This window comes from Silurus aristotelis (genome assembly GCF_946808225.1).
Source record: "Silurus aristotelis genome assembly, chromosome: 25".
Lineage (NCBI taxonomy): Eukaryota > Metazoa > Chordata > Actinopteri > Siluriformes > Siluridae > Silurus > Silurus aristotelis.
Window position 1 is genome coordinate 7,812,684 of NC_139598.1, and position 14,804 is coordinate 7,827,487.

The 14,804-nt window shown below is 38.9% G+C and overlaps 1 protein-coding gene across 1 annotated transcript in view; it reads right to left on the minus strand.

The window, feature by feature from the left end:
• hs6st1b (heparan sulfate 6-O-sulfotransferase 1b) overlaps positions 1-12,432 on the minus strand; it is an 82,964-nt gene extending 70,532 nt beyond the window's left edge. The window contains exon 1 of the mRNA XM_083530003.1: positions 11,348-12,432. Coding sequence (XP_083386129.1) covers positions 11,348-11,868 — 521 coding nt within the window. The 5' untranslated portion in view covers positions 11,869-12,432. The remainder of the gene's footprint in view (positions 1-11,347) is intronic.
• Between the last annotated feature and the right edge of the window lie 2,372 nt (positions 12,433-14,804).

A 14,804-nucleotide genomic window follows, 5' to 3' on the forward strand; every position in this document is an offset into this window, starting at 1 on the left:
GGACATAATAATCCTCTGGTCCTTATCAGGTCTTAAAATTAGGTACCTCAGATGAACAACTAGAGATGACATATTACACAATGTCATTATTTATTTTACAAAGATTAAGCCAAAATAGAAAAACCATGGTTGGAAAAACTAAGTACACCTTACAATTAAGTAGCTTGTAGAACCAGCTTTAGTAGTAATAACAAAGTAATTGTGTTCCATGTGACTTTACCAGTACCAACTATTCTTAATAACGCTTCTTTAGTTCATTCAGTTTCGCGGGCATTTATTTACGCACAGCTTTCTTAAGGTCCTGCCGTAGCATTTCATATGGGTTGAGTTCTGGATTTTGACTGGTCCGTTGCAATACTTTGATTCTTTTCTACTTCAGACATGCTGGTGTAAATTTGCTGGTGTGCTTAAGATTTTAGGAATCAGGTCTGACCTTCGAATGACTTTGCTGGAATGTTTATTCCTGAAAATATCGGTGACTGTCTTGAATGCAACTTATTTCATTGTTGAATGATGAGCTTTAGATTGTTTGGAAATGGCCTTAGAACCCTTCCCAGTTTGATAAGCAGATACAAATTGTTCTCCAAAATCATTAATGCCTATTGTGTTAACACATAGCTGAATGCTCCAGCCTAGCAAACTGCTCAAACTTTGGCTTTTATAGAAGTGGTCACACTTACTGAAAGTCAATTAATTAAGGGAATTTAATAACTAGCACATGACTGCTACTTAGCCACTTTAATTCTATGATAGAGTGTGTGCTTAGTTTTTCCAAACATAATGACCAGATTATTTTTTATGTCCTGACACTTAAAACCATAGAAATTCAAAAAGAGGGGGCACTTTCATTTTCACATGAATTTATCTGGTAGTGTGAAATTAAAAACTGCATATTTTTTTAGAACATTGACCACTGAATTTTTGTAAGTTGTAATATGCACTAGTGTTCCATTACATATTTTGCACATAGTTGTACTTTCACATGTGATTTGTAATGATGACATTTTAGGACTATTTCTTAGCCATATGTGGGAAAGAATTATGGGGAGGTGATAAGTAGTAAGTGGAGATGTTGGACTTAGGATCAGAAGGTCATAAGTGCACATTCCATCCACACCAAGCTGTCACTGATGATCCCTTGAGCAAGGACCCTAACCCCTAAACTTCTAGGTTGTATAAATAAGATAAGTGTAGATCGCTCTGGATAAGGGGGTCTGCCAAATGACGTAAATCTAAGTAGGTAGTTTCAGGCCCTTGCTTTGAATAACTATTAGGCGGAGTCCTCGTTTCTTTAATTGTGCATTCTTTTTCCCTTTCCTTCCTTCCTTTCTTCACTTCTGCTGAAGAAACAAGGAGCAGAGGAATCAAGGAAAAACATATATCAAATGTTTACCCACTGAAGCATAATTTCAATGTAAAGATACTTATTATGGAGGTCATTGATTAAAGCATTATTACATATGTACAGTATAAATAATACACTTTATTAAATAGGTTTAAGACTAAACAAAACCTTCAAAAACCTTTTAATGCAAGAGACATTTATTTATCATTGAATCATTACCATTGTTTAATTACCGTAATTTCCGGACTATAAAGCGCACCGTTATATAAGCCGCACCCACTGAATTTTACAAATATTTTTATTTTTTAACATAAATAAGCCGCACCTGTGTATAAGCCGCTGTCTTCACTGAAACTAATGAACTTTACACAGGCTTCACCGAAAGAGAGTGACTGTTACACGGTGTTTAAGAGCAGAGCAGCTTTTTGGGAATAGCACGTCACTGCATTCTTCCGGTATTACTGCGTGTGTGTGCATGTGAGACTGAGGATTATGTGCTCATTATTTTCTGATGCTCATTTCTAAGTTTCTTTGACTAACCCATAACGCTGTTGCCAAGAAAAATAAAAAAGCACGAGTTTTGGAAACCTGTCTGTGCTTATATGATTTCTGTTGCAACTGGAGTTAGTGAGCTCTCCCTACACCCAGACTCAACACGCTACAACGGCTTGTATCTAAACAGTAGCCTACCAAGAAAGTCATTGTTCACTGTCTTCCTCCTTCCTTTCACAACTATTTCTCTCTGGAGTTTATCTTTTGGCATCGTCGTGCGTTTAAAAATCAACACCGGTGGAAGTTTTTCTCCCGAAGCCGTGCAGCTCAGAACACAAGTGAGGTGCGTTTTTTTCGTTTCCGTTCGGAAATTTTATTTGTCTAATGTTATGTCGCTCAGTTTTTTGTCTTGAAGTTTTTGAAACCGGGAAAAAGACAGGAAAAGTCCAAAAAGTTCAAAACATGGGGAAAAAAGTAGCGGCTTATAGTCCGAAATATACGGTAGTTTTTTTTTGCATTTGCTCACATTTAATTATTTATTATAATCGATCTTTGGAGAATTAAAGCACTTTTACTGCATAGTAACATTACAGACAACACATAAGAAGTGCCTGTGTGTCCAAAATTCCCCCCTCTCATCAGTTCTTGATTACTCTAAACAGCTTTAAAATACGTATTTTCAGGTGATCGAATGGAGGAATCAATAAGGCATCAATTACAGTATGTGGACAGACCCATGAACACAAAATAAAAAAAGAAGAACAACAGTAGTGGCAGTAAAAAGAAAAAAGAACTGTGACAAAGAAGATAGTTGGATGTCACACTGGGATATTTTGCAAAGAAGACGAAAGAAAAAAAAAAGTGAAGTGGTAAATTTGAAATTTTCCCCTCTGTAGTGTTTTGTCTGCTGCTTTCGTGATTATCATCAAACTAGGAAAGAAAGAAACTACAAATCACACAGACACTCCTCATGGGGACACAAATGACCATGGAGCAATCACGGAGAGTGGGAGGCCTCCGAAATAAAAATGCTGTGTTTAGAAGGGTTGTTTGTTCGAGTGCGCATACTGCCCTATGAAAAAAAAAAACACATTTAAACCATCATCAAAATAAGCTATTTTCTTACCCAAAATCTTTTTAATACTACAAGTTCATACAGTGGAAGGTTTACAAGTCATTACTTGATCCTGTGTAACATTCTGAAATGTTCCCAGCTCAGTGATACCGTTAGAACCACTTTTAGATAACGTGAATAACATTAATTATCTTGTTACTCTGATATCTGTCAAAAGGTGGGATACATTAGCAGCAAGTTTCAGTCAAGTTTCAGTTAAGATTCAAAGTTGGTGTGTTGGATGCAGAAAAAAATGGTAACTGACTTTGACAAGAATCGAACTGTTGACAGCTAGTCGACCAGATTATCTATTAAATGGAAGGTCTTGTAAGAGGTTCCTAGTACACAATAGTTAGACCAAATCATGCTTCAGACCATGTACACCCCAATGGTATTCCCTAATGTTAAAGGCATCTTCCAGCAGGATAATGAACCCTGACACACTGCAACACTTGTTCAGGAATGGCTTGAGGATCCTGACAATGAGTTCAATGAGTTGATCTCCAAATAAAACCGATTTTAATTTGATCAAATATCTGTGGGATGTGCTAGACAAACAAGTCCGATCTAGACAGGCCCCACCTTTTAAGACTTTAATTATCTCCTGCTAACGTCTCGGTGTACCAAGGCCAATACCACAGCAAACAGAACCTTCAGAGGTCTTCTGGAGTTCATGATTCAAAGGGTCAGAGCATTATTTATTGGTGGCACAAACACAATATTATGCAGTTTATAGATGCTTTTTTTCCATTTCATTTTGTATAACAGATTTTATTAAGCAATAAAGCAAGCATTGGCAGTAACTATAGCAATATTAAATGGGTGTTCTCACCCTGCTACTGTGTTTGCTCTTTCTCCTGCTTCCATGATCCAGTACAGTACAGCACCACCACAAGCACTGAAGGGATTTGCATAAACTCCATAGACTGCTTTGGTGTCAAGCGGTTTTAATCCCCGCTGATCTGATTGGATTAGCACACAAAGGGCTGTCCATAGCCAACCAGAGAGATGCACACATACACACACACAGCCGCTATTCTCCAGGTGCCACACCTATTGCTGTTTGGTCCCAGCACCATGACAGAGCTGAAAGTCTACACTAATATCTGAGCACTCCTGGCTATGAACATGGTCTGTGTGAATGACGTGCGGAGAGTGATATGTACCTGCTTTTTAACCTGCACACACAAACTAGCCATCCTTACTGTACCAAATAAGAAAAGGATAAAGCACAAAGAATAAAAGAAACCCTAGTGGCTGGGACAAGCATATCTACAATATTCCAATTTTTTATTGTATAGTTGCTCACAAGGTTTAACAAGAAGGGAAAAAAGTCTACTTCTTATTGGATTTTGCAAAATAAAATCTCCATCAATTTGGATGAGAAGATAACAATGCTAGCTAGATTTGAATATTATGAAGATTTTCCACAGTTGATAAACATTTGCCAACAACTTTTTGTTGAGGGTACAAACAAAAACTACTTTCTTTAATTAATAAGAATAATAATCTTATTAGGGTTGTACTTCCCCTAATCTGTATTAATGCACTTACCTCATTACAGGCCTTGCTTTAGCTTGTTAGCTAACAGCATTGTTAACCTAGTCACCCCTGTTTGCTAGCTAAAAAGAATGATGACATGTCCACCCCTGTTAATGCTGGCAAAATTGGCAATTTCACAAATTAGGCCAACGCTCAGACTCTTGTTCCTAACAAATGAGAATATTTTTTTTCTGGGACACAGCTATAGTGTGATACAAGTAAGGCATTTGTAGAGGTCTAGTTTGCACTCGGCTGCCAGACCGAAACAGCAAGATTACAGTGAAAATGGCCCAATTACTGTCATGCAATGACTATTTGAGTCTTAATGAATTAAATGTAGCAAATTAAAAATCTTACACATTCTGATTTGTTAAAAGTGCAAACTGCTCCTTAAAATGATTCATTTCTTCGCCTCTCATCATTCCCCTGCCCAGTTACACTTTGTGAGTAGTACGAAATGTAAAAATAGTGAATGCTGGAAATACAGCAGTACTCGTGATTTTATTCCAATAAAACATCCAAATGATTTTTAAAGCTTGAAAAGAGGTGAGTGTTCATGTAATGATCCTGGGAGGTGTTGAGGTGATGGGAAGGAAGAGAGAGAATGAGAGCGGGAGAGAAAGAGAGAGAGAATGAGAGAGAGAGAGAGAGAGAGAGAGAGAGAGAGAGAGAGAGAGAGAGAGAGAGAGAGAGAGAGAGAGAGAGAGAGAGGAAGTAAAAGTGAGGTATAGCTAAAGAGAACTTGCTCCTCATTTGTCTCAGCAGACAGGCAGTTAAGGGCTTAGCAAGCTCTGTGCCTGCTCAGGCTGGCCTGTCCTCAGGCTTCCTACTAAATCACATCCTGGAGCCAGCTCTGCTATTATTACCACCAGGATGCACCTTTCTCCAGAATTACACCAGTGGGCCAAAGAGCATTCAAACCCATCGAGAGTCTATCTATAACCCCTGATCCCAGTGCTCTCCTAACCTTCCTTTCATAATCAGCCTCCGAACTTTTATACTGCCCCGTTTTAATAATGCACATGCCCCATTTGCCAGCCTCCTCTCCAGTGAAGGTGAACTGAAAGTTCCAGTGTCCTTCATGCTTGATTGAACTTTATTTAGTACTTATGCAATAACTCTGTTGGATTCTTAAGTCTGACTGTATGGAGAAATGTAGATTTTTTTGGTTAAAAGAAAAAAGGGTTAACCCTTAACCCTCTGTGCTCCAGGGGCATTGAATCATGGCTGACCCTGTGCTCTGAGCCCAGCTTCCTAACATCTGTGGTATATGCGAAAAAACTATTTCACTATGCTTTAATGTACATGTGACAACTATAAAGCACCTTTACCTTTAGAAGGTTGCTTTTCTAACCAGCAGTACGGTTTCTGACATGGGAAAATCCTGAGGAGAGAACTTCCTTGTTTCTGAGTAAGACAACAAGCTGTGTTCATTTTTCTCATTAGCTTTAAAAGAGGGTTAAAACATGACATGTGGCATATGTAGGCATTTCCAAGAATGCTAATATTTCGTATAACCACACTGGGATATTTCTCCACTTAACTGTGTTCACCACAATGTTCCACTCAGGTCGCAGCGTTTACTACAGTAGCGTTAGCAACACATTGACATTGCAAAACAGAAATTTGAAAGTCATGAAAATAAAGTTTAACTTGATTCTAAAAGCTGGAACAAATAAAATTGAAGAGAAACCAATTTCAATGAAAGAACCTTTAACAAAGCTGTATAAAACAATGTAAGCTAGGTAGCATGCTAACGTTCAATAAAGAGAATGTAGGTTATTTCAGATATATTACAACTAGCAAAGCAAAGATATACTGAACATTTGGCTACATTGTGCTAGATATCCCGGTATTCAGTTTGACTGTATGTCTGCTTGCATAATATTGATTAATTAATACGGTAAAAGCGTAATTGTTGGTAAATCGCAATGTTTAAGTGGGATAGCACATTTTAGGTAATAAGGTTTTAAGAAATTAATCTACTATGCGTATAATGCCACTCTGGTGTGGATCATTTTTATCCGCATTTCAGCATGCTCCCTTGAGTGCTATTTTTGTTATATAAGCTCCAACCGTAGCTTCAGCTACTGCACTCATTTTAATAAATGATAGTTTCCACAGTAACGACTTGTTTGGCATATTGCTTAACATTGTTGATATGGTGAAGCAGTAGGAGATGGTCATTTATTTCCGTTTTGTAAGGGGTCACCATAGGGCTTTATAACATACAGAGGTAAAGCTGTTACTTTATGTTTTCCAATATTAGCATTTTCAAGACAAAGGTCTTTCTGGTTTCTGTGTAACAGCTGTTGCTTAAATTCAAGCAGAGAAGAAAACAAGGCTGGTCTGGGAATGATGAATGTTTATAGCTGCTAAGCTTCCTCTCACCTTAAGTACTGTACATCTTGCCAAGTAAGCATGCCGCCATCATCTTGAGACACTATCTGTCAGTTTAGGCCCGCTTTACCTCAAACACTCCTTCAGCTCCGGTTTCTAAGAACCTATTTGATGCCTTCTAAAGCGCAGTTGGAGGTGTGAAACACTGTAGATGCTAAAATGGCAATCCTTAGATCACTGCTTCAAATCCAGCTCAAAGGAGAGTTTGCATTTAGCGAGGTTGTAGCTCAGGGGTTCTTCTGATTAAAGAACCACCAAGTATCCACTGCTGGGCCCTTGACTCTCAACTGCTCAGCTGTATATCTGCATATCTTTCCAAGTGTTTAATATACATTGGCATACATTTGGGCATTGTAGCACCCTGGCAAAAAATCTGATTTTGCTATTACAATATCCTTGGCACCCATTTGCTACTCCAAAATAAAGTCATCTATGCTAACATTGTATGATGTGCCATGATTTTTATTTTATTTTATTTCTTTTTTCATTTGGGAAACATACTGTACCGCAACAATTTTTTAAGGGGAAAGCTGAATCCTTTTTTGCTGCTATAGATTTTGTTTCCAATCTGTCCCTCACATTATTTTGGAAGATGATCCTAAATCAATATTCCTCATCTGAGATATTTGATAAGCACAAGCCTGAATTGTGGGTTTAGTTTGCGTAAGGATAATCAAGTACTGCATACATACAAGAATAAATATCTATATGGCAATCTATCTATCTATCTATCTATCTATCTATCTATCTATCTATCTATCTATCTATCTATCTATCTATCTATCTATCTATCTATCTATCTATCTATCTATCTATCTTTACTGAGATATACTGAGGTAAAGTGAAAAATACAAACAGCCTGAATTCAAATTGAATGCAAACTCTGTGTTTACTGTGTATTTTTTGCTTTCTCAAGGTCTTCATTAACTATGTCTTCAGCGCAATAATGACTCAACTGGGGTTTCGGTGTTTTCCTGAAGACATCCAAAGGGCAAGTCAGCCCAAGAGCACTAATGTCTAAAATCAGTTCCACTGTAGAAAAATCCAGATGTTTTACCAACAACCACATCTTTTTTAAAAAACAGATACATGGGAAAAGCCTTGTTGCATTCTAGTCACCCAGAACACCCTTAAAGCATTAAAGTGGGAAAAGAATAATGCTATTTACTGTGTAATTATTTAGCCAAGCAGCTGCTTAGCCTAGCACACAGATGTTTGTGCACAATCTGCTGCTAGTGGCTATGGGTTAGCGTTAGAGAAGTCAACGCCTGTGTGTTTAATGGGGGCAATAAAAGCTGCTTCGAAGTGATAATAAGTGACTCACCTTGTAAAATCACAGCAAACACTCAGAGGGGAGGCCTAAAGCTAACATTCATGTGGTTAGAGGCCTTAAGAACAACAATAGGATCATTGTCAGAAAGGGATGCCGAGGTTCTTCCCTGGTTACATGAACAGAAACTTTCACTTTCAAATATTCACTGCTTCATGAATGCTTGGTTTTTGGTTTTCATATAACTAGAAAACAAAAAACAATGATATACATATTGTAAAAAAACAACATCAAAAAACAATTGTATTCCAACGGTTTTGTTTAGCTGATGATATAAATTGCAGTCAAAGTTAAGATTAAATTTTGAATGAACTCACTCAGTTATGCATCTAATTCTACAACATGAGCACTGAATATGAGTATATAAACACTGCAATTTAATAACTTAAAATCCAGAGCGAGCACCACTGCCACCAGAATAATCCACCTTATTCCGGGATGCTAATCTCAGTCCTCAATCTTCTGGTTAAGTCACACCGAGTGTGCGTGTGTGTGTGTGTGTGTAATGTATATTACTGCGACATTACCCCCGGGACATGCCCGTAATCCTTACTGCACACACCATGATGATCATAATGAGCTTCTGCCTCTCCCATAAAACCCATTAAATATCAGGAGATTAATCCAACACTCATTCACATCAGAACCAAAGGACCATTAATAAGCCGACCACTAAAATGCTTTTATTAAGAATGTAATGTTTCACTGGAAAATTTAGGAGAAAAAACAGCGGCTGTTTGTGCTACACAAGGATAACGTTATTCTTCTTCCACTGAAAGTGTCAAGTCTGTACACAAACTGTTTAACAGTCTTCTGCCAAAATACAAGAAACGCATCTGGAAACCATGACAGGTGCACGTCTGACCATAGTTTTACTCTTGCTCAAGTTTGCCACGTAGCCCTGATTATATTTATGGTGTATAACCGATGAATTCAAAGCGCTGTTCAGATTTAAACCACTTGATCTGATTTGGAGACCTTGCTCATCCTTGTGATTGAACCTAACCATCTGTGAAATTCCCACTTTCTATCAGCTTTGTCTCCTACACTGAAAGTCTTTTTTGTTTTCCTCCACCAAAATACCACTGAAAACAATTAAAAACACACAAATACAGGTTTTCTTTTTTTCATGTGTGACAACAAGCCTCATTTTCCTAACCAATGACTCCAGCTGTTTGAAAGATGATGTGCATCCCATGCAAGAATAAGCACTCAGAGGTGTTAATAAGCAACGAAGAACTTTCTTCTGCTGGCAAACACAATTTGGCTCAATTCTGTCATGAAACACTCCAAGCTGAGGAGAGTCTGGAAATGTAGCATCTTCCTGTTTTTGTTTTTTTCCTCAGGATGCCTGGGTTGCTATTTTACCTCGTGTAAAATCATAAACCAGGATTATTGCCATATTTCAGGAAGCTCATAACAGGAAATAATTTTTTTCCCCCTGAATTCAGATATTCCATAGAAATTACTCACAACAGGACATGCCATTAAAGCATTACAAAAACCAGTCAGAATTCTTAATTACAATGAGCTGTTTTACTATAATCAGCATTTCCTAGAATAGGTGTAGACTTTTAAAGATTCAGCAAACTACAGGTATCCTCAGTTTGTTTCTCTGAAGAAGCATGTTAAAGGTCGTCTACTCAGGCCTACAGAAGAGCAGTTTTTGTTTTGGTCGAAAAATGAACCATTAAACGCCACAAACATCCCTTGAGATTGTGTTGTTCTTGCCAGCTGGTGTTTAAAACACAAATCACAACAAGTATGTGAGTCAAATTGAAACCAAGATATACAGTGCATTTTTGTTTCCTGCATTTTTTTACTATACGCTGGCGATGCGTGTGGTTATAACATTTATTTTGAACTGCATTTAATTTCCAAGAAACAGAACAAGGCTGAAGTGTGGTTTCTTGATTTTAACACTGTCATCCTTTTGCTTTTTCACAAATCATACAATGGCATCAGACCTCCTTCAAACTCAGTTTGCAGTCATTTTGAAGGAATGGGAACAGGAAAAGACTCAATGACACAATATTAGAACATTAAAGAAACAACATTATTCAGAATTCCCAGTAAGCTCTTTTCCTCAGAACAGTAATCAAGAGTTCTACAGATCGATGGTGCAACATCTGGGGGGGAAAAAAAATCTGGTGGTGTTGGGGGTTGAAACCAGCAGACTACCATATTCTTTACTTTGCCATTCCTACAAAAAACTTTGTGTGGCATGCAAAAGATTGTAAATGTATTCTAGCATTAATAAAACCATTATAAAAAGTGCAGACATTAAGGAGGCAGAACACATCTTTCCAACCTTCAGCAGGAATGTTGTAGATTAAATTTGTACATAATATACCTTTAAATCTTTAATCAGAATAGCAATTTAGTCTAATGTATGTATGTATGTATGTATGTATCTTAAACCATTTCCAGGTTCAACACTGGGGGAAAAAAACCCTCCTTGAATTTGTAATGGTTTTAAAGGATACAATGAAAACTCTAATGGTCCGTTTGAGTCTCCACTTTATTCTGTTGATGGCATGTTATGTCTACCATTAAGGGCCAATAAAACACCTCAGGCAACACCTCCATCACAAGTTGGTATCCAGTGGACACCAGTAGGGACAATTAGGGCATCATTCCAAGTTTCTACAATGTTTTGATTATAATGGTTTAATGATGTACACATACACACTGTGTAATGGAAACCAGGTGGCAATGGTTTTAATAGGGATTTTTTTATGTTCTAAACCATTAAATATTCTGTGCTGGTTAAATTGATATTCTTTAGCATGGAAGTATTCCTCAGTGCAAGAAAGGCACTTTTTTTGTTTGGTGTGCATGGCATGGAGAAGACTAAGTGAGATGTGTGCAAATAGGAACCTTGAGATATCTTTGTATACGAATGTCCAGTATAAGTAAGTACTTTTCCCCTCTAGATCTACAGATTCCCAGTAGAATTTATGATCCTACGATCTTTAAAGGGATCTTAAACTGCACGGTTGTGATCCAGAGCAGTAAATAAACCAATGTTATGCGAGACTTCCAAAATAACCAGACAAAAGCCGAAACTGAGGCATGTCAAGTTCGAGCACTCGGGGGATTTAAATGCACTAGAGACCCTCACCTCAGTTTCTTTGTCTTGCTCTCCTTCCTGTTGAGGACTCCGGGCACGCAGTTGGTCAGCTCGGTCCAGTCGGCGTGCAAGCCGCAGCTCCAGCCGGTGGAAAAGCGCGAAAAGAGCCACGTCTCCTTGCGGTTCGGTCGGTAGCAAGTGCACTTTTTCTGGCCCGGCCTGCAATCACACGGCACCTCGAGCCGCACGTTTTGCACCAGGTGCCGTCCGAAAGTGGTGCCGCCGGTCTTCTGGATGTGCAGGAACACGATCACGTCCTCGCCCTTGATCTCGAAGTCCACGCTGCGCTCCAAGTCCCTTACCGGGAAGTAGTACTTTTTTACATAGTGAGGATCCGGCGTGGGAAAGATTGTCATGTCTTCCTCTGCGAGGTAGCCATGCGCCGGCGAGCCGAAGTTGATCGCGCCGGGCGCAACGTACTGGTACAGGATGAGCATGAAGAACACGGAGCCAACGACGATCAGTACGAATTTGCTGGCCCGTTCAGCCATGGTCCTTCCCGCGATGTGCATCTGTCACCATGTCTCACACAGCGGGGGCTTCGGGGCAACGGATTTGGCTCGGTACTCGCGCCCTCCGCGGATCAACGGGACCCGAGCGTCGCGCACACGCCGATCGCTGGCACATTATTCTCCACCGAGAGCCTTGTGTCTGCCAACACGCCTGATCCAACCGGAAACCGCGGAGCGAGCGCTAAAAAAAAAAGAGGAAAGAAAAAAACGGGACTTGATACAGACTGATTGTTCTTCAACGCTGAACCGCGCCGTCTTCTACGGCTTCCTTGTCTGGTGTGATCATTGTGTAGCGCTCGAAGCGAGCACACAGCGACACCCACTTACTCTCACTCACTCGCGCGCACACGCACGCACACACACACGCGCGCGCGCGGCTCATAGAGAGTAAAAGCAAGCCGAGCAGTTTTAATACTCTGGTTGCTGTCCCACGCCGACTGTGTTTTTGGCAACCGAGTCACCTATGAGATGATCACACTTTAACCGAGACCAATTAAAGTATGCTAAACGATAATGGCTGTTAAAACTATACAATAAAAATAATTAAGCTGCAAACAATCTGAGCTTAATTTTCAAGCATTTTCATTAACTGACATTAATTTCGGTGTGACTTCCTGACAGTGACTATTTTGACCGAATGCCCAGTAACGCAACAAAGTTACGCATATAAGGGTGCACATGATCCGATTTGTTATAAAAAAGTTGAACACTAGTTGCGCCACCCACTGGTGAATGTGGCAATCAGTATGTGGAACGCCTGTTGGTGAGGTCAAAGACTGGGGACCATATTTGAAAGTAGCTTTAAGGTACACAAGTACACAAGTGAAATCGCCAGCACGCGTTCGTACATTTTTCAGTGAGTGACACAACTAGCAGTCCACCTTTGATGGCAAACCAGGAGACGGATCACGTGTGCTCTGCTTTCTTTACTCCCTTAGGTAGTCGCTGCACGAATTGGCTTCGTATTTGGATAAAGCAAAATCTTTTTTCAACTTTGTCCTGTTGTTGTAGTTGTCGCTCACGACGTTGAATGGTTTCTGGTTGTTTTGTCGTTGTAAATCACCGCATGTGTGAATGGAAAGAATTCTCTTTGGCTACCAAAACTACACCATAACCCTAAGCAGATGTATACAAATGCCATAAAGCCAAATAAACAATAAGAAATCATGTGTAACAACAGCTAGGACAGTTTGGACATTGGATCCGTTTTTGAAATACAATATGAATTTGTGTCGTACCGTGTCAGTCTTTATAAAAATGATAGGTATTTATAGAAACTACAAACACTTCAAATATGTCAAGTGCACTGAGTAAAAAATGTTCATGGCCAATAGATAACAAGCTGCAGATCACAGACAAATTGCATGCAATTTGGTAATGCCATAAAATTAAACACATGGCAGGCTGAGTGAGCTCTGGCAGCTGCTATAAAGAACCTATTATACTGCAAAAAACCTTTACCACAATATTATAATGAGTTTTTTAGTTGTTATCGGGCATTATACATCAAAACCTACTTTTTTATAGTTTTTACTCATGCCATTACATTTTGACAGCAGCACAGAGGCCATAACATGAACAACTGAATTTACAGTACACTCAGTGTGCTTTATTTGCGTTGTTTTGTTTTGCATTTTAATTCTTCTAATTGTTGATTTTTATCTAGAATATACAATGTACAATAATTCATTGTGTAATATTATTAAATGATAAACTGTTTCATCAGCACTGGTTATGCACCTAAATCCTTCAAACTGTCAGTTATCAACCCCCTAATTAAGAAACCTGACCTTGACCCTTGACAGCTGTCCAACTACAGGCCAATATCAAACCTCCCCTTTATCTCCTAGATTTTAGAAAAGGTTGTAGCACAGCAGTTATGCTCACATCTACTTTGGAATAATTATTTTTAGATGTTAGTCAGGATTTAGGCCTCATCATAGAACAGAGACAGCACTAGTTAAAGTGATAAATGACCTGTTATCTTCTGACCAGGGTTCTGTCTCATTATTTGTCTTGCTCAACCTCAGCGCAGCTTTTGACACCATTGATCATAATATCCTCCTTGCTAGACTAGAGAATATTATTGGAATAAAGGGAACTGCTCTCTCTTGGCTTAGGTCTTATCTTACTGATCGCTATCAGTTTGTTGATGTAAATGGTGAGTTCTCCACACTCTCTGAGGTAAAGTTTGGTGTTCTGCAAGGATCTGTATTAGGTCCACTGCTTTTCTCTTCATATATGCTGCCTCTGGGTGAAATTATACATAAACTTGGTATTCGCTTCCACTGCTATGCTGATGATACACAGCTGTATATTTCAGCAAAGCCAGATGAGAGAGATCAGCTTAAAAATGTCGAGGAGTGTGTAAATGACATTAGACAGTGGATGGTTGATAACTTTCTTCTTCTCAACCCGGATAAGACGGAAGTACTTTTAATAGGACCACATGCAGCTAGAAGTAAACCTTCTGATTACATAGGATCTCTGGATGGGCTGTCTGTCTCATTGTGTATGGCAGTCAAAGACCTTGGTGTAATTATTGACTCTAGTCTTTACTTTGAGGCTCATGTGAATAATATTACCAGGATCGCCTTCTTTCACCTTAGAAATATTGCTAAAATTAGAAGTGATGTCTTTACAAGATGCAGAAAAAATAGGTTCATGCTTTTGTTACATTAAGATTAGACTACTGTAATGCTTTACTCAAGTAAGTGCATAAATAAGCTTCAGTTAGTCCAGAATGCAGTAGCAAGAGTCTTTACTAGAGACAGAAAATATGAGCACAATTTATCAGTCTACAATGGCTCCCCATTAAATCTCGTATTGATTATAAAATACTACTACTGACATATAAAGCACTTAACAGTCTCGCACTGTGATCCCCCACACCTACTTAGAACAAAAGGTGCAGGCTGTTTGTTGGTACCTCAAAT